The 27,228-nt window shown below is 51.8% G+C and overlaps 1 protein-coding gene across 6 annotated transcripts in view; it reads right to left on the bottom strand.

Annotated features, from left to right (window-relative positions):
* Positions 1–6,132: 6,132 nt before the first annotated feature.
* Positions 6,133–27,228, bottom strand: part of PAK4 (p21 (RAC1) activated kinase 4) — a 78,872-nt gene continuing 57,776 nt past the window's right edge. For 5 of the 6 annotated variants that reach the window (XM_081200334.1, XM_081200338.1, XM_081200336.1 and 2 more), the window contains 7 exons: positions 22,317–23,021; positions 20,060–20,557; positions 18,338–18,471; positions 16,079–16,205; positions 13,087–13,212; positions 12,510–12,644; positions 6,133–10,331 (listed from right to left, as the gene is read on the bottom strand). In XM_081200334.1, coding sequence (XP_081056460.1) covers positions 10,176–10,331; positions 12,510–12,644; positions 13,087–13,212; positions 16,079–16,205; positions 18,338–18,471; positions 20,060–20,557; positions 22,317–23,021 — 1,881 coding nt within the window. In that variant the 3' untranslated portion in view covers positions 6,133–10,175. The remainder of the gene's footprint in view (positions 10,332–12,509; positions 12,645–13,086; positions 13,213–16,078; positions 16,206–18,337; positions 18,472–20,059; positions 20,558–22,316; positions 23,022–27,228) is intronic. The other variant, XM_081200339.1, reaches the window with a different exon arrangement.

Consider the following 27,228-nt stretch of genomic DNA (forward strand, 5'->3'; position numbering starts at 1 on the left):
TTAGGGCTGAGAGGGGCAGAGTGACGGCCACCCCCCAGGATAACACCCAGGGTGAGCTTTTTGCACCCTGGTCTCTCCCAGCTCCCATTCCGGCACTCTAACCCAGCCTTTCCCGGACTTTGGGTCGCCATGTGTTGTTGGACTACAACTCCCATCATCCCTGGCCAAGCGGTCCTGCTAGCTAAGGATTATGGGAGTTGTAGTCCATCAACACCTGGGGACCCGAGGCTGCTCTGGCGGGAGGAGGGCGCCCCAGCCCACGTGGTGCCGCCCAGATGTGTTGGACTGACTCCCATCAGCCCCCAGCCCTCCTGCACCTGGTGCGTGTTCCTCTCTTAAATAAGAGCGCACAGGAGCGCGCCTGGGGATTGTGCAACTCTGGAGCACGTTGCATGCTTCGCTGAGCTTCCGGCTGCTTTTCCTGGAATTTGCCTTGATCTCCCATTATTCTGTTTTTTGTTGGGGGCCGGGAGGGCAGATTCCACCACCCCACCCCACCCCGTCGTCCTGTGCGGACCAAACGGCTGCTAAGCCAAAGGAGCTCCTGGGAAGCTGGAAGGGTTCGAGACCAGCTCTCCCTGCCAACATGGGCATGCGAGGCCATGATAGCCATGTTCAAATATATAAAAGGATGCCACATAGAGGGGGGAGAAAGGTTGTTTTCTGCTGCTCCAGAGAAGCGGACATGGAGCAATGGATCCAAAGTACAAGAAAGAAGATTCCACCTAAACATTAGGAAGAACTTCCTGACAGTAAGAGCTGTTCGACAGTGGAATTTGCTGCCAAGGAGTGTGGTGGAGTCTCCTACTTTGGAGGTCTTTAAGCAGAGGCTTGACAACCATATGTCAGGAGTGCTCTGATGGTGTTTCCTGCTTGGCAGGGGGTTGGACTCGATGGCCCTTGTGGTCTCTTCCAACTCTAGGATTCTATGAGGCAGTAGGGTGCAGTGGTTAGAGCGTTGGACTAGGACCTCAAAGATCAAAAACCCCACTCAGTCGTGAAGCTCATCTGACTCCTTGGAGGCCTCTTAACCTACCTTGCAGGGTCATTGTAGGGTTTAACTGAGGGATGGGGTGAACCATGTAATTCTTGGAGAAATGGGTGGGATATAAAACAAAAAAAAATGCTTTTCTGCTGAGCTGCTTGAGGAAGTTGGGAGGGGCCAGTCGGATGGAGAGGTCAGTCGCCCACCCAGGTATTTCCACGTGGTCGCAATTGGACCTACGCCAGTCGCAAAACACACACGGAGCCTGGCCGATTTCTTGACACTGGTTGGGATTCTGGCGAAAGAAGCCTTACAGCCGCTCCCAGGTGTTGCTTAGGTAGATTGGGGTGGGAGAAAGCAGGAACCCGGCAATGATGCACAGAAGGACCTCGATACCTGGAATTCCTGAACTTACCTGTTGGGCAAGCAGAGCATCACAGCCACTGCAGCAGGACTGGAACGCTTGGAGGTGGCTGGGTGCAAAGGAGGGAGAAACACTCCCCTTTTATATGGCAGCAAATCCAGAAGAAAACCTCCCCACATATCTGGGCTCAAAGTTTTTTTTAGTCCTGAGGTATGGGGGCAACCCCAGGGACGCGGGGGGCGCTGTGGGTTACACCACAGAGCCTAGGGCTCGCCGATCAGGTGGTCGGCGGTTCGAATCCCCGTGACGGGGTGAGCTCCTGTTGCTCGGTCCCTGCTCCTGCCAACCTAGCAGTTTGAAAGCACACCAAAAAGTGCAAGTAGATAAATAGGTACCACTCCGGCGGGAAGGTAAACGGCGTTTCCGTGCGCTGCCCTGGTTCACCAGAAGCGGCTTAGTCATGCTGGCCACAAGACCCGGAAGCCGGCTCCCTCGGCCAATAAAGCGAGATGAGCGCCGCAACCCCCGAGTCGGCCACGACTGGACCTAATGGTCAGGGGTCCCTTTACCTTATGGGGGCAACCCACCCACCCACCCACCAGACAGCCAGTTCCTTAGAAGGCAGTGGGTTCAAATTTCTGTAGACTCCTGCAACCGCCTTAGCCTATGATGTTTATGTGTCTGAAAGTAGGTCGGTGTCTATGGATGTGGGTGGGCACAAAGGCCACAGAGGGAAATTTCTTTACAACATGAGCAAACTCTTAGAGGAATCTCTCCCACAAGCCCACACAGCAGCACGTCCTAGACCTTGATCTTGCTGGGCACCCAAAGCAGGCAGTGAACTGTGTGGTGGTCTGGTTGTTAAGAGGACTGGACTACTAGGACCTGGGAGACCAGGGTTCAAATCACTGCTCGGCCATGAAGCTCGTTTGGTGACCAGTCACCGTCTCTCAGCCTGACCTACCTCACAGGGCTGTTGCCAGGATAAAATGGGGAACGGGAGAACTGTTCCTTGGAGGAAGGTGGGGTATAAATGTGATAAAAATGGCAGTGACTGGAGGTCAGGTGATGTTCTGAAACATGTGCATATTTACTTTTTATAGGTCAGCGTGCGGCGAATTACTCAAACTGCTTTAAGTCTCATAGGTAAAGGTAAAGGGACCCCTGACCATTAGGTCCAGTCGTGGCCGACTCTGGGGTTGTAGTGCTCATCTCACTCTATAGGCCAAGGGAGCCGGCATTTGTCCACAGACAGTTTCCAGGTCATGTGGCCAGCATGACTAAGCCGCTTCTGGCGAACCAGAGCAGCGCACGGAAACGCCGTTTACCTTCCCGCCGGAGCAGTACCTATTTATCGCCTTGCACTTTGACGTGCTTTCGAACTGCTAGGTTGGCAGGAGCAGGGACCGAGCAACGGGAGCTCACCCTGTCGTGGGGATTCGAACCGCCGACCTTCTGATCGGCAAGTCCTAGGCTCTGTGGTTTAACCCACAGCGCCACCCGTGTCCCTAATACAGTAAACATACTGTATAATAAATGTCGCTGCATTTGTCTCATAGCAGTCGACTGGTTTGCTAGAAAGCTTTGTTCATTTAACCTAAAATATATGTTTTTCTCCCCCAATGATGCATGTTCAGAACAGCTCTCAGTATATAGCCTGCCTTTCTGAATGGACCCAGCAACCAGCATCCATTGTCATTATAGACAAGAACTTTGCAAGAATCATTGCAGGAGCCCTCAGGCAATGGACTATCTCTTTAAAAATAAAATAAAATTCACCACTGTGTATTCTTAGTATTAATAGTGCTTCTCTCCCCTTCACCTGCCCAGACACTTTAAACTAATTTAGAATCTTTTTGCTGCGCTTTGGGGTTTCTTGATGCAACGGCTGCAGGCTATTAAAAGCAGCTCGAGGGAAGCAGGGGAAATTCCAAGCGTTGCTAGAAAAAGGGCTTTATAGTCGTTTGGTGCAACTTGTTTTGTTTGTTTCAAAACCCAACTGGGAAGTGTGTGTGTGCTCTGAAGGCGAGTGCACTGCTAGCTCATTCGACTCATTAATTTATACCCCGGGGAGGAGAGATCTCTTCTTAGCCATACTGAAAGCAACCGCTCCCAGCGGGGAACTGATCCATATTTACAGCACCTGGTGCCCGCAAAAGTGATCTCATACGGAGGACAAAATGGTTGCCCTGAATCCATCGCTGGTGGCAAACGCCCACCAATACCAGGAACATTTTGTGGCTGCACAAGTAGGAGCGTCTCATGGTTGCATCAATTTGGGTGCAGAGGCCAGGGAAACGCATTGGGATGCTAAACCATGGAAACAGCTTTTCACATCGAAAGTAGCACATCATAGAGGCTGCCCTTGAGACTGACCCAGAAACTCCAGCGGGTGCAGAATGCCGCGGCGAGACTCTCCTTACGGGGTCTTCGCTGCGAGACCACATTCACCCGGTGCTATACCAGCTGCACTGGCTCCCGGTGGAGTACAGGATCAGGTTTAAGATGCTGGTTTTGACCTTTAAAGCCCTATACGGCTTAGGACCCTCGTACCTACGGGACCGCCTCTCCTGGTATGTCCCACAGAGAAACTTACAGTCTTCAAATAAAAACATCTTGAAGGTCCCAGGCCACAGAGAGGTTAGGCTGGCCTCAACTAGAGCCAGAGCTTTCTCGGCTGCGCCTCCAATCTGGTGGAACGCGCTGTCACAAGAGACTAGGGCCCTGCGGGACCTGACATCTTTCTGCAGGGCCTGCAAGACAGAGCTGTTCCACCAGGCCTTTGGTCAGGGCGCAGCCTGACTCCTTCCTCTGGCAATCTGCACAGAATTTTGCTTAATGGTTGCCATCAATTTGATTTTCATTAATTTTTATAATGAAATGTTTTTAGAATGTTGGATTATTTGATTGCTGTTAGCCGCCCTGAGCCCGGCTTCGGCTGGGGAGGGCGGGATATAAATAAAATTTATTATTATTATTATTATTATTTCAGACCAGCTTACTGCCCCACGTGAAGGCAACAAGAGGGTTCAAAATACGGTGTCTTTTACAAGGATGTAAGAGCCTGCCGGATCAAGCCAGCATCCTGTTCTCAGAGTGGCCAGCCAGATTCCCAAAAGGGGAGCCCACAAGGAGGACCAGGATCCCTCTCTCCTCCCAAGGCTTCCAGAAAATGGTATTCAGAGACATCCTGATTCTCACAGTGGAGGCAGAACACAGCCATCAAGGCTAGAAGTAGCCACTGATAGCAATATCCTCCACAAACTCATCTAATCCTCTTTCAAGCCTTCCAAGTTGGTGTCCACCACTGCCTCCTGTGGGAGGGAGTTCCGCAGGTTAACTGCGCTGTGTGGAAGAGGACTTTATCTGCCCTTCATCCTCCCAATATTCAGCTTCATTGGAGGCCCACGAGTTCCATTGTTAGGAGGAGGGAAAGGAAGCCAGTGTGGTGTAGCGGTTAAGAGCGGTAGATTCGTAGTCTGGTGAACCGGGTTCGATTCCCCGCTCCTCCACATGCAGCTGCTGGGTGACCTTGGGCCAGTCACACTTCTCTGAAGTCTCTCAGCCCCACTCACCTCACAGAGCGTTTGTTGTGGGGGAGGAAGGAAAAGGAGAATGTTAGCCGCTTTGAGACTCCTTAGGGTAGGGATAAAAGCGGGATATCAAATCCAAACTTTTCTCCTCTTCTCTACCTACTTTCTTCATACCATGCATCATTTTAGACAGCCATACCTCATGTTACGTCCGCTTCATGTTACGTTCTTCCAGGATACGTCCCGTGGCAACCCGGAAGTACCGGAAAGGGTTACATCTGGGTTTTGCCACTCGCGTATGCACAGATGCACAAAATGACGTCACGCGCATGCGCAGAAGCGGCAAATCGCAACCCACGTGCGCGCAGATGCGCCGCTGCAGGTTGCACTCTTTTCATATTGCGAACAGGCCTCCGGAACAGATCCCATTCGCAACCAGAGGTACCACTGTACACTCCTATCAGATCAGCTCTTACCTTTCCCCTAAACTAAAAATAACCCAGATGCTCGTAGGGGGGATTTCTCCACCCACTCGATCATTCTGGTTGCCTGTACTGGATCTTCTTGGCAACTGGCCATTTAATTTAATAAAACTATGGCCATTGTTGTCAAGCAGTTCAGTAACATCTCGCAGCAGATGGGTGCCGCACGACTCCAGGACCACCGTCTCTCTGGTCAGCTCCTTGTACTCGGGAACAGTCATTTAGGGTATCTAGAAATTTTACCACTTTATCATGGCTGGAAGATACATAGCCGGCCAGCCTGTAGCTGAAGTCATCAATTGCAACATTTCCTTTTTATAATGCTTCCTTCATTCTTCTTCATAAGGGTCTCCCCCCCCCCAGAGCATTTTGATCAGGAGGACGAGAGCACGTTTTCAGTACCAAGTCGCTTAGCTGGGATCCTTGCAGTGCAGGGGGCTGAATTAGCCGACCCTCGAGAAGGGGCTCCCTTCTGATTCTACAATTCTGTCCTCTTGCATCTGTAAGGAAGAGGTGGGTTTCGTGATCCAAATCGCCGGACGGCTTCGCTCTTAATGCGCACCCCCGCCAACCCAGAAGACAGAACCTCCCAAGAAAGACCCGAGAGAGTTAAAAACAAAGGAAGGAGCACACCTCTGTAATTGTAAAACTAGAATTTTGACTATTTAAAACTTTTCACCCAAAATTCAAACACCACATTTGAAAAGGGGGGAGGAAGGGAGGGGGGAAAACAACAACCAAACCAAAGAAACCCACAGCCAAATCTCATCACATGAAGAATCCAGGTTCTTTATACAATACAACTCATGGCGAGAACGTCTTACTAGAATTTGTCACAGCAGTCTGTCTGAAACAACAGATCCAAAGGGGATGGGGGGGGGGGAATCATCCCAACGCAAAATACTGTTGTGTGTTTTTTAAAAAATGCAATATAAATAACTTCTCTTTTTAAAAAAGTAACAAAAACCCACAGAAATGAATCAGTAGTCATTCTCACGGGGAGGGGAGCAAGACCCCCATTCCTAAACCTCCAGTCATATAAAAATCTTCAAGCTACAAGGAGGCAGGATACGGGGGGGGGGGGGAGGAACGCGGGACCAGTTCTGTGGGACAGGGCGAGGCTTCTCTGCCAGGGCCTGTGGTTAAAATTCCAGTCCTGCATCTCAGGAAACTGGGAGAAAGATATAGTGTTATGCGGGATTTGGGAAGGCTGAGAGTTTATCGCCCTCCGCCTTGAAAGGATGAGATTTGAAGTCTTTTCCCCTGCAGGGAAAGTGTAGTGTTTGTGCATCTGTGTGTTAGTGCCATAAAAAAATAGTTTCCTTTTCCCCCTGTGTGCATGGGGGAAACCAGTTCCTAGAGCGGAGGCAGCAGGCGGCTGTGAGAAGAGGGGAAATGAGCACCCGGGAGCCAGAGATTCTAGGGCTGCCACCTCCTTCCATTTGTCAGCAAGCTACCAGGAGATGAACAGTCCGTGGGGTGGCTCAGATTTAAAGCTGCAGTATATAGAGTTACAAAAAGAATTGTTCCCGGAGGTGGGACAACCCAGCTTCTCAGAAAGGGGTTGGAGTGGTGATGCCAAGTCACGAGGGCTGGGGAGTTGGGTCCTGGCTGCAGGAAGCAGCTGAAGTGATTGCGAGGCCCTCGAAGACTAGCCTGTACTGAGGCTCAAAGCCGAGAAAGCCTTCGAGGAAAGCCCCTGGGGCTTTATTGCAGAACAGAGCGTATCCACAAATGCAGCGCTGGGTGAAGCCTTTGCCTGCAGGCAAACGCCAGGTGCGCTAAGAAAAAAAGTCCAGGTGAGCTCGGTAGCAAGCAAGGGTTCCTCTAGAGATTGGAAGAGATGAAACACTGTCCAGTTTTGAGAAGAAAAGCACCAGAGGCAGGAAGCAAACAGGGGAGGAGGATGTCTTGCAGAGTATCTGCATTGCAGGCCAACAGCGTCGGCAGAGAGGGGCTCAGTCCTGGACCCTTGCAGGAATTCTGCCCTGTGTGGACCAAGGCTGGCTCTTTCTCACCTGCAAATCCCTCCTAAAATACGCCAGTTTGCACCTGGCTAATGCCAATGGAGATGAGGAGCGGAACCCACAGGATCTTAAAAACCAATCACCTGGGTTTTCCGCCCCTTAGAGTGGTTGCAACTGACAGCAAATTTGCCAGGAGAGCGGCAAAAGCAGCAACAGGCAGATCCTGGTTTCGTGGAGGGGCACGTGAGAAATACTTGCCCTTTGAGCCCTAGGAGGGGCATCAGAAAGCGGGGTGCTTCCTTCCCGCCCCCAAAAAGCATTTCCACTGCAAATGGGATGCATAACCTATACCCGTAAGAACCTAAAACCAGGACGCAAGAAAGCCTCCCAAACTCTTGAAGAAGAAAACCCCGCAAAACCCTTCCCCTGTAACCCTGCATGCAGAAAAGCCCATCCTGTATGTACAAGCATGCAAGGAGGGGGTGCCTTGTGTGGCAAAGAGGGGGTGGAGACCTCTGGAGGCCAGCTCTGTTCCTCAAGGCAGCTGCACCTACTTTGCAAAGGGGAGGGACCTCTGCCTGCTCCCCTCCCCTCACACCAGGGGACTCCCGGTGTCTCCTGGGCCCCCGAGCAAGCCTCCTTTCCAGAAAGCGCAGCGAATGACAGACCCTTCCCCACTCTCCTGCTACGGGGGGCTCAAGCCCTCTCCAACCCAGAGGGAAGGACGGACCTGAGCTTCCGATCCAACCCAGGGCTAGCAAACCCGGCGGCCTACATCTCTCAAGCCGCTGTCCTGCCACTGACATTCCTGCCTTGCCCATGCCACAAGACGGCACACAGGGACATGTCGGGAGCCAAGGGGGTGGTCTCTGGCTTTTGCTGCTGCTTCCCAACAACTGGCAAAGCGGACCCCCCCCCCCAAAAAAGCCAACAATGAAACAGCTATGGGAAGTGCCACTTTGCAAGCTCGCACGGCCTCTATTTTAAAGACTAGGAAGGTAGGAGCAGTGATCTCCCTATCTCCTCGCCCCCCCCCCCAGCCTAGCAATAAGCTGGGGTGGGGTGCAATGACAGGAGAGGCGCTGTTGCTGGTATCCCACTGCTTGTTCAGCCGGAGGGGAGCAAAGCGACAGAGCATCACAACCACGGACGGGTTCAGTCTCACGGAGAAACGCCCAGGAAGCTCATTTGCTCTTCCTGCTCCCTTTTCGTCCTGCCTAACACTGCTTCCTAGGCTATGCTCAAGGTTTGCAGGTTTCCAGGTCTGGTGAGCAACACCAAGAGGCGCGTGGCTGCTTGACCCCAGGAGCCCCACGTCACACTTGTGACATTGCGAGCGGCAGACAAAGTCACCCTCCAAGCTGAGCGTCACCAGCCACAAAGGAGAAGTCTCCCCGCTGCGAGACAGGACAAAAAATAAAACCAGAGCAAGGCCTGTTCTTGGCACACCCTAGGCCAAGAGCAGAACAAAGACCACAAGGGGGACTTCCAAAAATCCAGCCTGCCCTCCAGGCCGAAGAAACTTGCTAGTCGCAATTTTGCCTGGGGTGGGGAGTACAAAGTTCAAGAGCAAGCAGAGGGGCAACGGCTGCCACTATCGAAGGCAGGAAGCAAGCTCAGCGCGGCAACGTCAGGCGGGGAGAAAGAGCAAAGGGGAAAGAAAAGACAAGGAGGAGAGAGGGGCCAGGGCAGCTCCATCCTGGCCAAGCGGCGACAAGAGGCGCAGAGACCAGGGACGAAGAGGCAGGCTTGCGATTAAAAGCAGCCTTCCCGGGTCTGGATCCCCCGTGACGACTGCAGTTCCTGCCTGAGCAGCGGGAGACGTGGGTTGGGGAAGGAGCTCAGGAAGGGCACAACCCCTGTGAACAGGGACCGTTTTAAAAACGAGAGAACCGGGCCTGAAACTCTTTAACTGGCAGTTAAGAGCACGGAGGAAATTATGGAGGGAGGTTTTCCTTTTCTAAAAAAAAAAAAAAAGGACTGCATTGCAGAGCTGAGAGTCTCGTTTGCCTGAGATGGGAGCCCCTGAGAAAACCCACCTCGCTTCCTTCCCTTCCTCTCCAATACCAAGGGACGCAGTGTTTCTCCCCAGTTTGAAAATCCGAGGCAGGTTTGGCTCTTGGGGGGCAGGGAGAGGATTCTTCAGGGAGGGGGAGAGGCAACCTTGGCTCAGCTGAAGTCCCCAGAAATCTGACCGGACTGTGGGGAGAGGGGCTTCCCTGCCCCCCCTCTCTGGGACACTCCTTGCCAATGGCCCCCACCACCTCTGTCCTTTGCTATCTGGGAGGAAAGACGTGCTACCAAGAAGAACGAGAGAGGGGTCTCGGAAACCACGGACTGGAGAGGGGTTGCGTTTCGAGCTCTCCCCTACCCACCCAAATCGCCGCTGCCCCAGACTTGTGTGATATGAACGGCTAAACAGCAATCGGGAATTGTTACAGCCTTTTGTTAAAAAAAACAACCCCCCCCCTCCCTCCAGGGCGCTAAACCCTGCTCTGAGCTCAGTAGTACAGAAGTGTGGCGCAGAGAGGGCGTCCTCCTTGCCGGAGGTGGGAGTTGTTCGTGGGACTTGTGTCTCCAGCATCAGTGGCGGACGTAGAGGAGTCCCTCAAGGGAGGGTTGGCCTGAGGGTGGAACGAGGAGGTGACACGTCTCCCTGGCCACGCCGCCCAGAGGGAGGAAGAGAAGCCCCCTCTTTCAGCAGGGAGATGCCACGGGGTGCCCGTTGTCCCTGGAGGGGTTCCAGCTGCCGTTGGGGTGGGGGGTTCGCCAGGGACGACGGAGGTGTCTTTCTCTCTCTCTCTCTCTCTCTTTGGTAAGATGGTCCAGTTTCTCTCTCCTCTTTCATCTCATCCGGTTCTGCCTCATCAGGGGTACGATGCAGGATGGGGGGCCGGCTTTCCCCAGGAAGGGGTGCTTCAAGAGTTCGTTGGCGGTGGCTCGCTGGGCTGGGTCCCTGACCAGCAGGCGGTCAAGGAAGCCCTTCAGGGAGGGAGAGACCTGCGGAGAAAGGAGGGGAAAGGAGGGGCATGAGCCGCATTTGGGGCAGAAGGGTAAGAAGGGCAGAAACAGGAAGGGGGAGCACCTGCAGTCGGAATTGCAGTAGTACCTCAGGTTACATACGCTTCAGGTTACACGCACTTCAGGAAATAGTGCTTCAGGTTAAGAACTTTGCTTCAGGTCGAGAACAGAAATTGTGCTCCGGCGGCACGGCAGCAGCAGGAGGCCCCATTAGCTGCTTCAGGTTAAGAACAGTTTCAGGTTAAGTACGGACCTCCGGAACGAATTCAGTACTTAACCCGAGGTACGACTGTATATGCTTCAATGGAGGCATGCTTTTCCTCTAAGAATATGGCTTATTTTCTATGCACCTGTAAAGTTAAGCTGGGGGGGGATGCCTCTATACAAGCCAAATAATAATAATAATAATAATAATAATAATAATAATAATAATAATAATTATTATTATTATTATTATTATTATTATTATTATTATTATTATTATTATTATTATTATTTATTATTATTTATACCCCACCCATCTGGTTGGGTTTCCCTAGCCACTCTGGGCGGCTTCCAACATAACACTAAAATACATTAACCTATTAAACATTAAAAGTTTCCCGAAACAGGGCTGCCTTCAGATGTCTTCTAAAAGTCTGGGAGTTGTTGTTCTCTTTGACATCTGGTGGGAGGGCGTTCCACAAGGCGGGTGCCACCACCAAGAAGGCCCTCTGCCTGGTTCCCTGTAACTTGGCTTCTCACAGGGAGGGAGCTGCCAGAAGGCCCTCGGCGCTGGACCTCAGTGTCCAGGCAGAACGATGGAGGTGGAGACGCTCCTTCAGGTCCTTATTTAAACCCCGCAACAACCCTGTGAGTTAGGTTAGGCTGAATGAGGCAGTGACTGGCTGAAGGTCACCCAGTGGTGATTCAAACGCTGGTCTCTCCCAGGTCCTAGCCCAGCTCTCTAACCACTCCCATTCCTTGTGGGGTGCAATTAGTGCCAGCACCTTCGTCAAGAGTTTGGGTGTAATCTTTGCTGCCTCCCTTTCTATGGAGGCGCAGGTTACAGCTACAACAAAGATGGCATTTTTTCATCTCCACCGAGCGAAGAAGTTGGTGCCTTATCTCTCTCGCCCTGACCTGGCCACTGTGATCCACGCGACGGTCACCTCCAGGCTTGATTATTGTAACTACGTGGGGCTGCCCTTGAAATTGACCCAGAAACTCCAGCGGGTACAGAATTCTGCGGCGAGACTCCTCATGGGGTCCTTGCCACAGGAGCGCACTCATCCAGTGCTGTACCAGCTGCACTGGCTCCCGGTGGAGTACAGGATCAGGTTTAAGGTGCTGGTTCTAACCTTTAAAGCCCAAACAGCCTAGGACCCTCATACCTATGGGACCGCCTCTCCTGGTATGCCCCACGGAGGACCTTAAGGTCTGCAAATAATAACACCCTGAAGATCCCAGGCCCCAGGGAGATTAGACTGGCCTCGACCAGAGCCAGGGCCTTTTCGGCCGTGGCCCTGGCCTTGTGGAACGCTCTCTCACAAGAGATCAGAGCACTGCAGGATTTGACATCTTTCCGCAGGGCCTGCAAGACGAAGCTGTTCTGCCAGGTCTTTGGTCGGGGTTCAGTCTGATTCTTTTCTTTCTGTATAAGAACAAGCATTAAAGAGGCCTCCTAGTCTGCTCACAGGTCCTTTATAAGACCAGTGGTAACAGTTGGCCCTAGAGAATATTAACCACTCTCAATTTTACCCATGGACGGCCATCTGTCCAGATTTTAACTTCCTCTGAACTAATTTTAAGATATATTTTAAGTAATTGATTGCCTGTTTTTATGTTCTTTGTATGCTGTGTTAGTTTTATGATGTTAGCAGCCGTGAGCCCAGCTCCGGCCGGGGAGGGCGGGGTATAATCATCATCATCACCACCACCACCACCACCACACTGGCTCTATAACCCCATCATCATCATCATCATCATCATCATCACCACCACACTGGCTCTCTAACCCAAATGGCTCAGCACTGCTTCTCATCGTATGACCTGACCCAGACCCTGTGATCCTCATCCTTAGAGGCCCAACATCAAATTTCGGTCCTGAATCTGATCCTTCTAAGGTGGGGAAGTCAAGCGAGGAAAAGTAAGAGAGAAGGAAAAGGAGTCTCTTACCTTGTGCACGTTTTTGAGTTTGGGGGGCAGGTTGTCCCGGATCATCTTCATGGCCTTCAAGGGGGGCTCGTTGAAATAAGGGGGCTCCCCATCCACCATCTCTATCACCATCACGCCGAGGGACCAGATGTCCACCTGAAACAGAAGGAGGGGGGAGGGGGAGGGGGGAGAGGGGAATTGAGAAAGGGGAACAAGAGCAAAAGGTGCCCCCGCCTCCCCCCCGTTTTGTAACTGGTTTGCAAAATGGGGGCCCTACTGGACTAGCAAATCTGCCCAGCAGCAGGCTTTCTGTTCCATTTGGATTTTACAGCTTCCCTTTCCCTGAAAGCTCAGGATGGATGACGGAGGCAAAAGATATATATATATATATCTGCTGATTAGAGAAAATGACAACTTCATCAAAACCACGTAAATGACCACTTGACTGCTTTGATCAGTGGAATGTGGCGGCGCATACCCTCTGGAACTCCCTGCCTCTTGATATCAAGCAAGCGCCTTCACTGCATTCTTTCGGCATGTGCTGAAAACATTTCTGTTTAGGCAAAGCCGGAGGTTTAGGAAGTTGAAGCCCTCTTACCTCCGGCCCATAGGGCAACCGGGAGATGAGCTCCGGTGCCATCCAGTAAGGGGTGCCAACCAGGGACTTGCGCCGCGGAACCTCCTTGTTCACTTGCGCACAGAACCCGAAGTCGGAGAGTTTGACCTGGAAGGGAGAGCCAAGCGAAGGAAGCATGTCAGTGGCTGGAGCAGGCTCAGGGTGAGTTTGCTCACGAGGTCTGCTGCGGGAAGCATCTTTCCAGCCTTCGCAGTGCAGATCAGCAATATTCCGTTTTTTAAAAGACGTGACGAGAGGCGGACAAACTCCCACAAATATATGGCTTTGCCTTTTCGCAATGCATCACCCCTCTGGTCAGCCTAGCCCAGTTCTCTCTATTTTGACAAGCGCCAAGCGGCCAATCCTGGCTACCAGATGTCCTTTGAAGCTGGAGATGGCAACGAGTGAACCAAGGACTTTTATTCCGTGTGCCAAGTTTGCGTTCTGCCATTGAGCGATTCCCCTGATTCCCCCACCCCATTAATGTGGGGCTCAATTCCATACTTAGTCTAAACCTCAGTTCAAGGGCCTAACATGCCCCACTCCTAAGCCAGTGGTTCCCAAACTTTTTGGGTCCACAGCCCCCACCTTGCTTATAATAACGATTATTTATTGTTTATACCCTGCCCATCTGGTTGGGTTTCCCCAGCCATAAACTCAACCCAGGTTCCTCCTCCCTTACCCTATAAAAAGCATTATTCAGAAGAGAAGTTTGCACGACCCACTAAGGAAGATAGTAACACAGTAAAAATCGAAACAGTAATTGAGCATTTATTCAAAACCCAATTAAATCTATTTTGTTTGATTAATTCAACAAAATGGATGAGCTTGGTTGATCCTAGGATAGCAGCTTTTCAAAATCTGATAGTCATTTACATTTTCAACGTCCCCATGCTGACCTCTTGCCTCTTAGCACCCCACCAGGGAATCCCACTTCCCCACCCCGGAGGGTACCACCTGCTTTGGGAAACACTGATCTAGACCCAAGCATGCTGTCATCCTGAAACTGTTTTGGGGCACTTCATTGCTCGACCCTAGAAACACTCTGGTTCAGAGACGTGTGGAACCCGTGGGTTAAAGAGAATTGGATTTCTTCACAACAGTGCAGCAGCCCATGAAAATTTGCTGCGTGTACAGGTACAATAAAAGGTAAAGGTAAAGGGACCCCTGACCATTAGGTCCAGTCGCAGACAACTCTGGGGTTGCGGTGCTCATCTCGCTTTACTGGCCGAGGGAGCCGGCGTACAGCTTCCGGGTCATGTGGCCAGCATGACTAAGCCGCTTCTGGCAAACCAGAGCAGCGCACGGAAACGCCGTTTACCTTCCCGCCGGAGCGGTACCTATTTATCTACTTGCACTTTGACGTGCTTTCGAACTGCTAGGTTGGCAGGAGCAGGGACCGAGCAACGGGAGCTCACCCCGTTGCGGGGATTCGAACCACCGACCTTCTGATCGGCAAGTCCTAGGCTCTGTGGTTTAACCCACAGCGCCACCCACGTCCCGCAAGTACAATACAATTTTTAAAAAAAAATATTGGCAGAAATTTCAAACCATAATTGAACATAATTGCTTTGGGACTTCCAGGGGAGAGAAGACAGAGGAAGCAACTGAGAATCCAGAGGGTGCTATAAAAAATTCTGCCTTCTCACAAGTCTGAATACGGTGAGAAGTGAGGTTACAGGGAACCAGGCAGAGAGCCTTCTCGGTGGTGGCACCCGCCCTGTGGAACACCCTTCCGTCAGATGTCAAGGAAATAAGCAGCTATCTTATTTTTAAAAGACATCTGAAGGCAGCCCTGTTTAGGGAAGTTTTTAATATTTAATGCTGTATTGTTTTTAACACTTGATTGGGAGCTGCCCAGAGTGGCTGGGGAAACTCAACCGGATGGGCGGGGTATAAATATATTATTATTATTATTATTATTATTATTATTATTATTAGGGTTTCAACTAAACATTAGGAAGAACTTTTTGACAGTGAGAGCTGGCTGACAGTGGAACGGACTCCCTCAGAAAGTGGTGGACTCTCTTTCGTTGGAGGTTGCATATGATTTAATGGAGATTCATGCAGTGCATTGAGGTTGGGCTAGATGGCCCCTGGGGTCCCCTCCAACTCTATGACTCTATATTTTTAAGTTCTCCTCAGAAGTCTTGGGGCCGCCTGACACCACTGAAGAGTCACCTCCAGGTGGCACTGCAGGACCAGGCAATTTCAGCAAGAGGTGAACAGGGGCAGGGACATTATTTTACTCCAGGGGTCAGCAACCTTTTTGAGCTCTGGGCCGGTCCACCGTCCCTCAGACCTTGTGGGGGGGCCGGAGTATATTTTGAAAAAAATAATGAACAAATTCCTATGCCCCAGAAATAACCCAGAGATGCATTTTAAATAAAAGCACACATTCAACTCATTCAATGTAATGTAAAAACACGCCGATTCCTGGACTGTCCGCAGGCTGGATTGAGAAGGTTGGGCTGCATCCAGCCCCTTAGGTTGCTTACACCTGTTTTACTCTGTTTAGGGAAGCTTTCAATGTTTGATGTATTACAGTATTTTAATTTTTTTTGGAAGCTGCCCAGAGTGGCTGGGGAAGCCCAGGCAGATGGGCGGGGTATAAATAGTTGTTGTTGTTGTTGTTGTTGTTGTTGTTGTTGTTGTTGTTGTTGTTGTTGTTGTTGTTCCTTTGTTTCTACCCCCACACCTATCAGCCAATCACCATTCCCACCACCCTTCTGGGTAATACCCCTCCCCACCCTCTCACTATATATCAGGGTCTGGCGACTTCTGTTTCAGTGTATCTGAAGAAGTGTGCATGCACACGAACGCTCATTTCAATAACAAACTTAGTCGGTCTCTAAGGTGCTACTGGAAGGAATTTTTTTATTTTGCCAGAAGGTTCTGCCTGATGTTTAGTTGGCATCTCCTCCTACGTTTTCCTTGAGCTTAAAATCAGCACCTGGGACCACGTGCAACTCACCCGGCCGTCGTGTGTGAGCAGAATGGAGTCACTCTTGATATCTCGGTGGATGACACCCTGGGCATGGAGGACGGAGAGCGCCTTTAGGACAGACAGACAGACGGCTGCAATCTGCTCCTCGTTCATCCTGGAAAGGGAGTAAGAACACAGCACCTGTTAAAAGAGCAGCCTGGCTGGTTCAGACCTTGGTGGGTCCACCTTGCCCACAGCTTCTAGAGGTCAACCGGATCCCCTTCTGGGAAGCCCACAATCAGGGCATCAAGGCGACAACCTTTCGCCCATCCTTGTTTCCCCAAGCGGCAAAAATTCTGAGTCAGGCGCCTCCTGGACATAAGAGTGCGTCCCATTTAGCTAAGATGGCAAATAGTCAGTGACAACCTTCTCCCTCCTGCTCCTTCACGGATTTATGAAGCTGCCTTTTAAAGTCACCTAAGCCAGGGATGTGGGTGGCGCTGTGGGTTAAACCACAGAGCCTAGGGCTTGCCGATCAGAAGGTCGGCAGTTCGAATCCCTGTAACAGTGTAGGCTCCGATTGCTCGGTCCCTGCTCCTGCCAACCTAGCAGTTTGAAAGCACGTCAAAGTGCAAGTAGATAAATAGGTACCACTCCGGCGGGAAGGTAAAGGGCAATTCCGTGCGCTGCTCTGGTTCGCCAGAAGCGGTTTAATCCTGCTGGCCACATGACCCGGAAGCTGTATGCCAGCTCCCTCGGCCAGTAAAGCGAGATGAGCACCGCAGCCCCAGAGTCGGCCATGACTGGACCTAATGGTCAGGGGTCCCTTTACCTTTACCTTTAAGCCAGCAGCCCTCATCACATTCCGTGGCAGAAAATTCCATGAATCTATTCTGTGCTGTGTGAGGGACTCTCTGTGGCCTTCCCAAACCAAAGTTCTGGCATTTGGAGAGAGTGAGAAAAGCCTCCCATTGCTTTCCTTTTAAAGAGGAGTTGGTGATGTGGAAAAAAAACTTTGGTTCGTCTTCCTGTCTCTCCAAGACATCCCTTTCTGTGGGAAACCTGTAGGCAGGATTCGACCAACAAGAGCCCTCTCCCCTCCTGGGGTTTCCAGAAACTGGGGTTTGGATACACTGCTGCCTCCGACTGTGAAGGCAGAACAAAGCCATCTTGGCTGGCAGCCATCAAGAGCCATCTCCTCCATGAATCTGTCTTATTCTCTTTTAAAGTTGCACTTTCTCAAATATTCACTCATCTGGTTTCTACCTTTGTTTTCCTAAGGTTCATCTTTGGGCAAAATTTGGCCAACACCTGAATCTACATGCTGCTCTCGGCATAGCTGCTCTTTTCGATAATCTGCTTCAATTATACCTTTTGACATTTCATACCGAGATAATTTTTCCTTTAAAAACATAACCATTAGGGGGGGAAGTTATGTATTTTAACAGTCATTCTGTGCAGGCTGAAATTCTATACGCAGTTAACTAGGAGAAAGATGTGGGAGTGAGTTCCACAGTTTAACTAGGGGCTGGGTGAATGAGGACTTCCTTTTATGTGTCCTGAATCTTCCACTATTCAGCTCCACTGCGTGTCCACAAGTTCTGGACATCCGGCAGGAGCCAGCCCTGACGTCGGAGAGAGAACCATCTTCTGAACCTCTGCTCCCAGCTGGAGTAGAAAAGGGACTTTCAGCTGCGTCCCAGTTCCAACTCAGCCACACGGGACTGCCTTTCAAGCAAAGAGAGAGCAAGGTCAGGCCATTGAGGAGCACTTAAAAACAAATACTTCTTTCCCTGCCCACGCTGCAAAGCTTCTTTTCCCCAAAGGCCTTTACATCAACACATGCACACTCCTGGCTTCTTTTAGCTGGTCACAAAAGTCAGTGTACGCCCAGCCGGCCACTGTTGGGAGAACAAGGCTCTCTGTACAGCAGGGCTGGGCAATATCTGGTTTTCAAAATTGTGATATATAACCAGATAAACATCGCGATATACCGATATATCACAATGTCTGAATTAAGGATGGTGCTGTGTAGAGACATTGGCTGGCTTCATGGTTTTCCCCGCATTGTGATTTTTGCATAGCGCACACAAACACACACATACCGTGATTTGCAGAATACACTACCAGGTCAAAAATTATGAAACCAATATCATGATATGGACTTCAAACCGGTTTGGGACGATATATAGATATATCGCCCAGCCCTACTGTCCAGGTGGACTCAAGAAAACTCTGTAAGGAAAATGGGTAAAACAGCAGCAGAGTCCCGGAAGAGAAGGGGCTCAAGAGTTCCGCTCCCCATACCTTGTGTGTGTGACAATGTCCGTCAAAGCGCCTCCTTCCAGGAACTCCATGACGACCCATAGCTCATCGCCCACCAGGTAGCTGTTGTACATCTCCACCACATTCTCATGCTGATAGTCTCTCATGATCACGACCTGGAAGGGGAGAAATGGACAGTGGCAGCTGGGAGGGAGGAAGAGCCGCTGGATAAGGACCCAAAAAGTGCCTGCTGGATGAGGCCATCTAGCCCAGCATCCAGTTTTCGCAGTGGCCAATCAGGTGTCCCAAAGAGAAACCCGGAAGCAAGAGCAGCTCTCCCCTCCTACGCCTAAAGTAACAAGTCAAAATAACAGCAAACTAAGAACAGATTTAGGGACGCGGGTGGCGCTGTGGTCTAAACCACTGAGCCTCTTGGGCTTGCTGATCAGAAGGTTGCGGTTCAAATCCCCGCGACGGGGTGAGCTCCCGTTGCTCGGTCCCTACTCCTGCCAACCTAGCAGTTCAAAAGCACGTCAAAGTGCAAGTAGATAAATAGCGGGAAGGTAAACGGCGTCTCCGTGCGCTGCTCTGGTTCGCCAGAAGTGGCTTAGTCATGCTGGCCACATGACATGGAAGCTGTCTGCGGACAAACGCCGGCTCCCTCGGCCAGTAAAGCGAGATGAGCTCCACAATCCCAGAGTCGTCCACGACCAGACCTAATGGTCAGGGGTCCCTTTACCTTTACCTTTAAGAACAGATTAACACTCACATCAACTTTTGAAATGTCTGGGCAGGCTTGTCAAAGCAAAAATGTTATTAATACGTGCCCAAAAAAGTACAGTGAAGGCGTCTGTCCGATCGCAAGAGGCAGGGAGTTCCAAAGTGTAAGTGCTGCCATGTCAAAATATGGAACGGGTGTTACATGGCACCAGTGCTTTTTTTTCTGGGGGGACGCAGGGGTATGCATACCCCTAAACATTTTGTGAATCTAAGTTTGGCTTCATTGAGGGGCAGTATTTCAATATGAGTAGGAAAATGAGAGTACCCCCTAAACATTTTTTTAAGGAAAAAAAGCACTGCACGGCACCTGGAAGAGTGCCAGTTCCGCAGAGCAGTTGAAGGGGGTGAGGTGATCTCGCAGGTGAACTGGTCCCAAATTGTGAAGACTTGGGTGCCTGGCTGTTGCTGGACTACAACTCCCATCATCCCTGACTGCTGGTCCTGCTAGCTAGGGATGATGGGAGCTGCAGTGCAACAACAGCCGGAGACCCAAGTTTGAGACAGGCTGTGTTAAGGGCTTTCGGTGGCGCTGTGGGTTAAACCACAGAGCCTAGGACTTGCCGATCAGAAGGTCGGCGGTTCGAATCCCCGCAACGGGGTAAGCTCCCATAGTTCCTGCCCACCTAGCAGTTCGAAAGCACATCAAAGTGCAAGTAGATAAATAGGTACCACTCCGACGGGAAGGTAAACGGCGTTTCCGTGCGCTGCTCTGGCTCGCCAGAAGCGGCTTAGTCATGCTGGACACATGACCCGGAAGCTGTACGCCAGCTCCCTCGGCCAGTAAAGGGAGATGAGCGCCACATCCCCAGAGTCAGTCACGACTGGACCCAATGGTACCCTTTTTATACTAGCCGCCTCTGCTGCCAGGACACCCCACACTATACCCTTTGGGGAACAGCATTCTCAACACACACAGGGGAAGAAGAACAGGAAGCGATGCTACACAGTGGGGACCTTTCTCCACCCCACCTCCCGGCCCCTCACCTCGTTGAAGAGCAGCTCCCGCCGCTGCTGTTTGCGCAGGTCCATCTTCTTGACGGCCACCAGCTTCCCGGAGCTCTTGATGGTGGCGATGCAGACGATGCCAGTGGACCCCTCCCCGATCTTGATGAAGTTGTCCAGGTAGGTCCTGGGGTCGCCCGGGTCCACCACCATCTGCAAGGCAGCCCGGAACTGTTCGTGGGAGACCCGCTGGGGCTCTCGCTGCGGGGAGCGGGGCTGCTGCGGGGCCGGGGGAGGGGGGCCCGGGGGCTGCGGGGGCGGGTGCTGGGGAGGGGGCTGCTGAGAGTAGGGCGGCTGGTGGGCGGGCGGCGGGACGTGCGTCAAGTGGGGGTCCGAGGCGTGCTGGGAAAGTCCTGGGTGGGGCGGCTCTGGGTTCCGGGATCTCGTTGGGCCCGATGGTGGGGGCCTGGAGGAGCTGCTGTTGCCACTTATGGGGCCGTTGGAGGCTGTTTCTTGGGGTTTCCCGGGCCTGTGCTCTGCCTAAAAGAAGCAGGGGTGGGTGGGGTGAAATGGTTACATCAGTAACTGGGAAGGACGGAAAAGATCAGAGAACCATACAACTGTAGACTTATAAGAGACCAGGAGGGTCATCTAGTCCAACCCCCAGCAGTGTGTGTGGAAGGGCTGACGATCCCCTCAGGCTACTCACTACAAAGGGAAGGGGGCAGAGAAGGTCACACTCCAGCTGCCCGGTTGCCAAGGGACCCTCAACCGGAGCACTGAGTGCCAGAAACCAATACGGTGATGTTGGTGCCTTAGGACTTGAGATTCACCACCGCCAGTTCCGATAATATGTGAAGTATGGGTCTCGCCAAAACAGGTCATGTGTTCTGAAACCCCCACCCGCCCCAGAATGAGCAGCGCCCTCCAACCTTGGGTCCCCAGATGTTGCCGGACTACAACTCCCATCATCCCTGACCATTAAGCTAAACTGGGGGGGGTGATAGGTTTTGTAGTCCAACAATACCTGGGCACCCAACCGTTGAAGAGCACTGATGGAGAGAGATTTGTGGGTAGCTCTTGCGGACTAATATGGAGTAAGAGACTGCTGATCCGTTCAGCCCAGGGCCGTCTTCTCTGCCCAACAGCAGAATCGTAGAATTGGAAGGGACCCATAGAGTCATTTAGCCCAGCCCCCTGCAATTCAGCAACGCCTCAAGAGACCCAGACACACAGAGGTGTCTCCCAGCCCTTTTAACCTATGCCATAAGAAAGTAAAAGCAGCCTGCTTGATCAGACTAGAGTTACACCTAGCCCTGCATTTTCCTCCCCCCAGTGTCGAAACAGATGCCCTCTAGAAAGCCCACGAACCAGGTTCTCTTTTAACTGGAGATGGCAGAGCTCCATCTGTCCTCTGTAGCTCATCTCTCCTGTTGCCCGTGGCAGAGTTATGCCCAGAACACAAACACACACATATGCACACAGCAGGAAAGCGGCAGGACCCCCTGCTAGATTAGGACAAAGGACAGGAACCGAGGCGGAGGTGATAGTGGTTAGCTAGACGCAAAAGAAAGTTGAAGCTAAGGATGGCGGTGCCCTTGGAGGAAGAGGAAGAGGAGGAAGAAGAGCGGCAGAGGTGCAAGAAAAAAGGGTTCCAGACACCTGACAGTTCCACGGTAGATTCCCTCGCGATGGAGGCTTGCGGCACCCACAGCGCAGTATTGCTGCAGCGTTTCTACAGAGAGAGAGACAGAGTCACTGTGCAGGAGGCCGCGGGGCTGCGGAGGGTGGTTAGAGAAAGGCACGCGGAGGGAAAAGAGCAGAGAGAGGAGCGTTTCCTTCAGAAGGTGGACAGCACCAGAGTAGCTCAGGTTAGTGGGAGCAAGGGCTGTGACAGCAGAGGAGAGGAAAGGCAGTACGGACACCCAGACGTTGCAGGAAGACAGCAGGTTGCAAAGCGAGGGAGCGCTGCTCCGAGGAGGAAGGAAGGCCCGAGAAAGAGGAGACACAGCAACATGGCAGGGAGCAGAGCAAAGAGCCAGCCTCTGGAGGTCTCTACAGGGTGGGGCTTCTGCAGAAGAGCTTGGCTTCGCGGCTCAGAAGGTGCCCACTGCCCACCACACCATCAGCCACTCAGGGATGCTGGCAGTAAGACGCAAATCCCTTTTAAAAGCAGGAGGCATCTTCACTTGCTGATGAGCTTGTGCTCCAGGGAAAAGGCACTTGCGGAGGGTCAGTCTTGGCTGGCCAGGGCTAGAGAGCCACAACCTACAAGGCGGGGGGTATGGGGAAACATTACCTGAGCACCCCGGACGGGATCTGTGTCCGCTCGCGGGTACGTGTTAAAAGGCCGCCCGGTCTGCTGTGCCGTTTTCATGACCCCCTCAGAGATGGGGATATTTGGGGTCCGGATATTGGGTCCCGAAAGAGGCCTCTTTTCCCGGGGGGACTGCGGGCTGGTCTCCCCGGTGTAGGTCGATTTAGGTCTTTTGTCAGGGCCATCTGCACGCTCCCTTCTGACCACGCGCTCCGATGGCTCCTTCTCAGTGGCCGTCTCCCTCCTCCCGTCTCGCTCGTGCGGCCTGTGCCTGTGGTCCGAGAAGGGCTTGTGGTAGTCTGGAGGGGGCGGCCGGTGGTGAGGTTTGCCCGTGGGCTCCTGCCCCCGGGGGTGCTGTGCGGCTGTCCTGTCTTCCCGGCTCCTCTCCCGGTTCTGGTCCAGCTCGTTCCGGGAGCCATGGCGGTTCCGCTCCTTCAGCTCCTTGCCCCTGCTGCCCCCAGAGTCTTCCTCGGCGACGGCAGCATGGTAGTGGTGGTGGTGGTGGCGGGAGGGCCTGGCCAGGGCCTCGCTCAGGCCGTTCTCCTGGTAGAGCTGGTCATGCCGAGGCGGGAAGGGGGGGCTGTCCCTGCGCAGGGAGTTGGAGCGCGACACGGACATGTTCTCAAACTCATCCAGCAGCCAGGCCAGGGAGCCGTCCTTGGCCGCCTTGTTCCCCCGCACGATGGTCTTTATGCGCGGGGCATGGAAAACGGAAGCGGCAGGGAGGGGAGGGAGAAAAAAGACAAACACAAACACAAAAGAAAATAAGGTGAGCAACACAAAAACAAAACAAAAAAAGAAATTAAGGGGTCTGGTGGATGCCTCGCAGCAGGTCAGTTTTGGCACACACGCACACACAAAATGAAGCGCACAGAAGCATGCGGGCGTCGGGAGGGGGCGCTGTTGCTCACACACTGGAGAAGCAAGGCCTTTAAGGAAGCTGCTCTGAATTCTGAAGTAATTTCCCCACATACACCCATTCCATCCGTGCATTGAACCTTCCATGAAAACCACAAATGCAGGCGATAACAACGCTTGACTCAAAAAGAAATGGCTTGAAGGAAACGGTAAAGCCTCTAGATTTGTTATCCGAAGGCACAAACCAAGATGCTATCTACGTAAAATGCATTGCCGTCATTTATGCTGCATCAGTCTGCAAAGCTGATTTCAGAGCCTTCCAATCACAGCATGGCCACCGTCTCTTCCTCTTGCCAGAAAAAGGGGGGGGGGATTTGCAAGACTCCACACTCATGTGGCCTTCCACTGGTGGCCCAGGAAAAGGCTTACTCCTCCCTCACATATCATGTGCACATCCTCTGGGGTCAATGCAAGAACCTTTCCCTCCCTTCCCCTCTGCACCTGCCAAGCACTTCAAACGCAAAGCAACTTTCACATCCCACCTTTTCTACTGGCTTCCGAAGCAGAGATGTGTTGCTTTGCTTCCCCCTCCTTTCCTCAAGGCCTGATCCCATACTTTTGCTCCGGCTCTTATCACACTCTGCACAACACACAGATCAGTTGCATGCTGCAAGCAAGTGAGAGGACACAACAGCCAGGCCAGGCCAGGCATGCAGATTATTATTTTTTTCCCTTTCAAAACCAGACCCACACATCTGCTAGAATACTCTGAAGGACACCCTGCCAGACTGAAAACAGATTGCGGTGTCTGGAACTGAGACACCCAACCCCAACCACACCACAAGAAACTCCTGCAAGAGCACTGCAGTATTTGGGAGGCAAGGCCTGTGTGAGGCCTGCAGTATAGATATGTGGGTGTTAGCAGGAGAGCTTCCAAAGATCGCTCCTTTCACTCACAAGGGCCCTTTCTGCCATGCTGATTTATTTAGAGCATTTGTACCTGGCTCTTCGGGTACAAGAGCGGCTTACATCACATCAAAACAGAACAGTCCCTGCCCCACAGATTACAATCTCAAAGAAAAGACACTCAAGGGGAAGGGAACAAGGAGGGAAGAAGAAAAATCAAAACTCAGGCACCCATTTCTAAACAGCTGTTTCTACACTGACCAGCAGGCACAATTCAGGGGCAGGAAGTGCCTGATGGAGCTGGCCTTTCAGTAAAGCTGACCAAGTGGGAGCCCTGCTTCTTATCTCTCCTGCTGACGCAGTCTGGTGGAATGGCTGCCCCAAATGACAGTTGCAGGAGAGGAGGCCTGATGGAGCTACTTTTACACCGGAGGACTTTAAGGAAAAATTTCCAGCACCAACGTAACAGCCTTTGGTTCACACAGCATTTGAAATTTGCCAGGCGCATTTTGCACCTGGCTATCAGTCACTTGCAACCAAGGGAAGATACCCGGGCGCCAGGACGGTGCCTGACGTCTCCACCGTCTGGATGTGCATGCCTGGGGGTCCTGGGGTCTTGCCTGTTTTTCGCACACTAACAACACACCCTTTAGAATTCTATCAGTGATATTCTCTCTGCCAAATCAGAACAAATTTCAGGATCAAAAAGTCACATTGAAAAATACAACTTGCAAGTCGGCTGGCCCCCAAATGGCAAACTAGGCATTCCGTGTTGGCGACTGTAACCCTGGTTTAAGGAGTCGTTTGGCACCCAGCTTATATATCTGAGTTTCTAACACTGGTTTCAGATAGATGCAAATGGTGCAAGTCAACATTCAGTTATCTGTGACCTACTAGAACTAAGAACTTTCCTTTTATTTGCGGCCTGCATGCAACACTTTATTCCCAGAACAAGCAGTGCTAAGGCTCCAGGAGCCTGATAGGAAGTCTCACACTCTGCCTTCAGAACAGCTCCTAAGCTCAGAGAGGCTGGTTGGTGAAGGAGAGGAGGAGACTAGACGAGTGGGCACACAAACTTCTGTTATTCCGCCTCTGCCAAAACAGGACTCGTAAGCCAGACGCTTCGCTTGGTGACACCCGACTGCTGCCATGAATGTTCCTCCGGCCCAAATCCAAAGCAAGTGAGATGCTGCCATCTTCACTCTACCCTGGGAGGAAATGCGCAGATTCCTCAGACCAGGAGCTTAAAAAACACTCTCTGCCAACAGCCTCACATGTGGGCCAAAGCAGCAACACAAATAAGCACCCACACCCACAGAGAAAAGTACAGCTTTCGGGTAATTGGCTCGGTGACTGTACAGTTATACAGGGGATGATAGCGGCGAGGACGCATTTATAAATAAATATTCCAGAAAGGCACTCTCGCTCCTTGCTCCCTTGGAGATGAAAACCTGACCTCAGCGCTTGCAGCCCTCCCAAGGATCCCTGATCTTTCTGCAAAGAGCGATTCTGTCCCAGTTTACACAGTCAGCTGGCTTTTTTCGTGGACTGTAACACTTCAGGCTATGGTGGTGGGGGGTGGGGAGAGAGAGAGTTGAATGCTTCCCCCTGGAAATAATTGCCTCCACACAGGAAGTTGGGAATATGGACCCTGTATATTTGAAGGAGCGTCTCCACCCCCATCGTTCAGCCAGGACACTGAGGTCCAGCTCCGAGGGTCTTCTGGCGGTTCCTTCACTGCGAGAAGCAAAGTTACGGGGAACTAGGCAGAAGGCTTGGTTCAGTAGTGGCACCCACCTTGTGGAATGCCCTCCCATCAGATGTCAAGGAAATAAACAACTATTTGACTTTTAGAAGACATCTGAAGGCAGCCCCGTGTAGGGAAGTTTTTAATGGTTGGCGCTTTATTGTGCTTTTAATATTTTCTTGGGAGCCGCCCAGTGTGGCTGGGGCATATAAATAATAAAATTATGATTATTAGGAAGGCAGGGAGAAGAGCTTGCAGCCTAGCCTCCCCAACCTGCTACCCTTCTACAGTGGTACCTCGGGTTAAGAACTTAATTAGTTCTGGAAGTCCATTCTTAACCTGTAACTGTTCTTAACTTGAAGCACCACTTTAGCTAGTGGGGCCTCCTGCTGCCGCCACTGTGCGATTTCTGTTCTCATCCTGAAGCAAAGTTCTTAAGCCGAGGTACTATTTCTGGGTTAGCGGAATCTGTAACCTGAAGCGTCTGTAACCCAAGGTACCACTGTACAGTGGTGCCCCGCAAGACGAATGCCTCGCAAGACGGAAAACCCGCTAGACGAAAGAGTTTTCCGTTTTGGAGGTGCTTCGCAAAACGAATTTCCTATGGGCTTGCTTCGCAAGACGACAATGTCTTGCGAGTTCCTGCTGGTTCCCCCCCCTTTTTCTAAGCCACTAAGCCGCTTATCAGCTGATCCGATCAGCAGATAAGCCGCTAAAAGCGTTAATCCTTCAATGGGCTTGCTTCGCAAGACGAAAAAACCGCTAGACGAAGAGAACCACAGAACGGATTCTTTTCGTCTTGCGAGGCACCACTGTATATGTAACAATGTTGTCTATGTGCAAAACTTCAGTAGGCCCCTGCACCATTTTAGTCCATAATCCTGCAGACTGTATAAAAAGGGGCCGCGCAGCATCACTGGAGGTGAGGACCTAAGAAGACCCTAAGAGTGCCAAGGGGGGGCCACCTAGCCCAGAATCTTGTTCTCACAGTGGCCAAATGCAACGCCACTCTCCTCATTTGCAGTTGCCAGAATTTAAGGCGCATGCTGCCTCTGATTCTGGGGGCAGGACACAGAGCCAGCATGACTAGGAGCCATTCAGGGCCTTACCCCCCCCCCCCACAAAAGGGAAGTGGCTGACGGAGATGGGAAAGAGAGGAGGGCCACATCTATAGTGCACCAGCGCACAAAATCCATGCACGCGCCCTTCTCCCCCGCTGAAGCCCCTTCAGTTGACGTGGGCCGCCCTCAATGAATGTGTTTAGTATGCCAAGAGCGGCTGCCTTTTGCCCCCAGCCTACACAATGCATAGCTCCACACTGTGGAACCTCTTTCATTGGAGAGCTGTGCCAGCGCATAAAGATTTCCTTATCAGAGCGCGCAC

The sequence above is a fragment of the Podarcis bocagei genome, assembly GCF_964188305.1.
Source record: "Podarcis bocagei genome assembly, chromosome: 7".
NCBI classification, from domain to species: domain Eukaryota; kingdom Metazoa; phylum Chordata; class Lepidosauria; order Squamata; family Lacertidae; genus Podarcis; species Podarcis bocagei.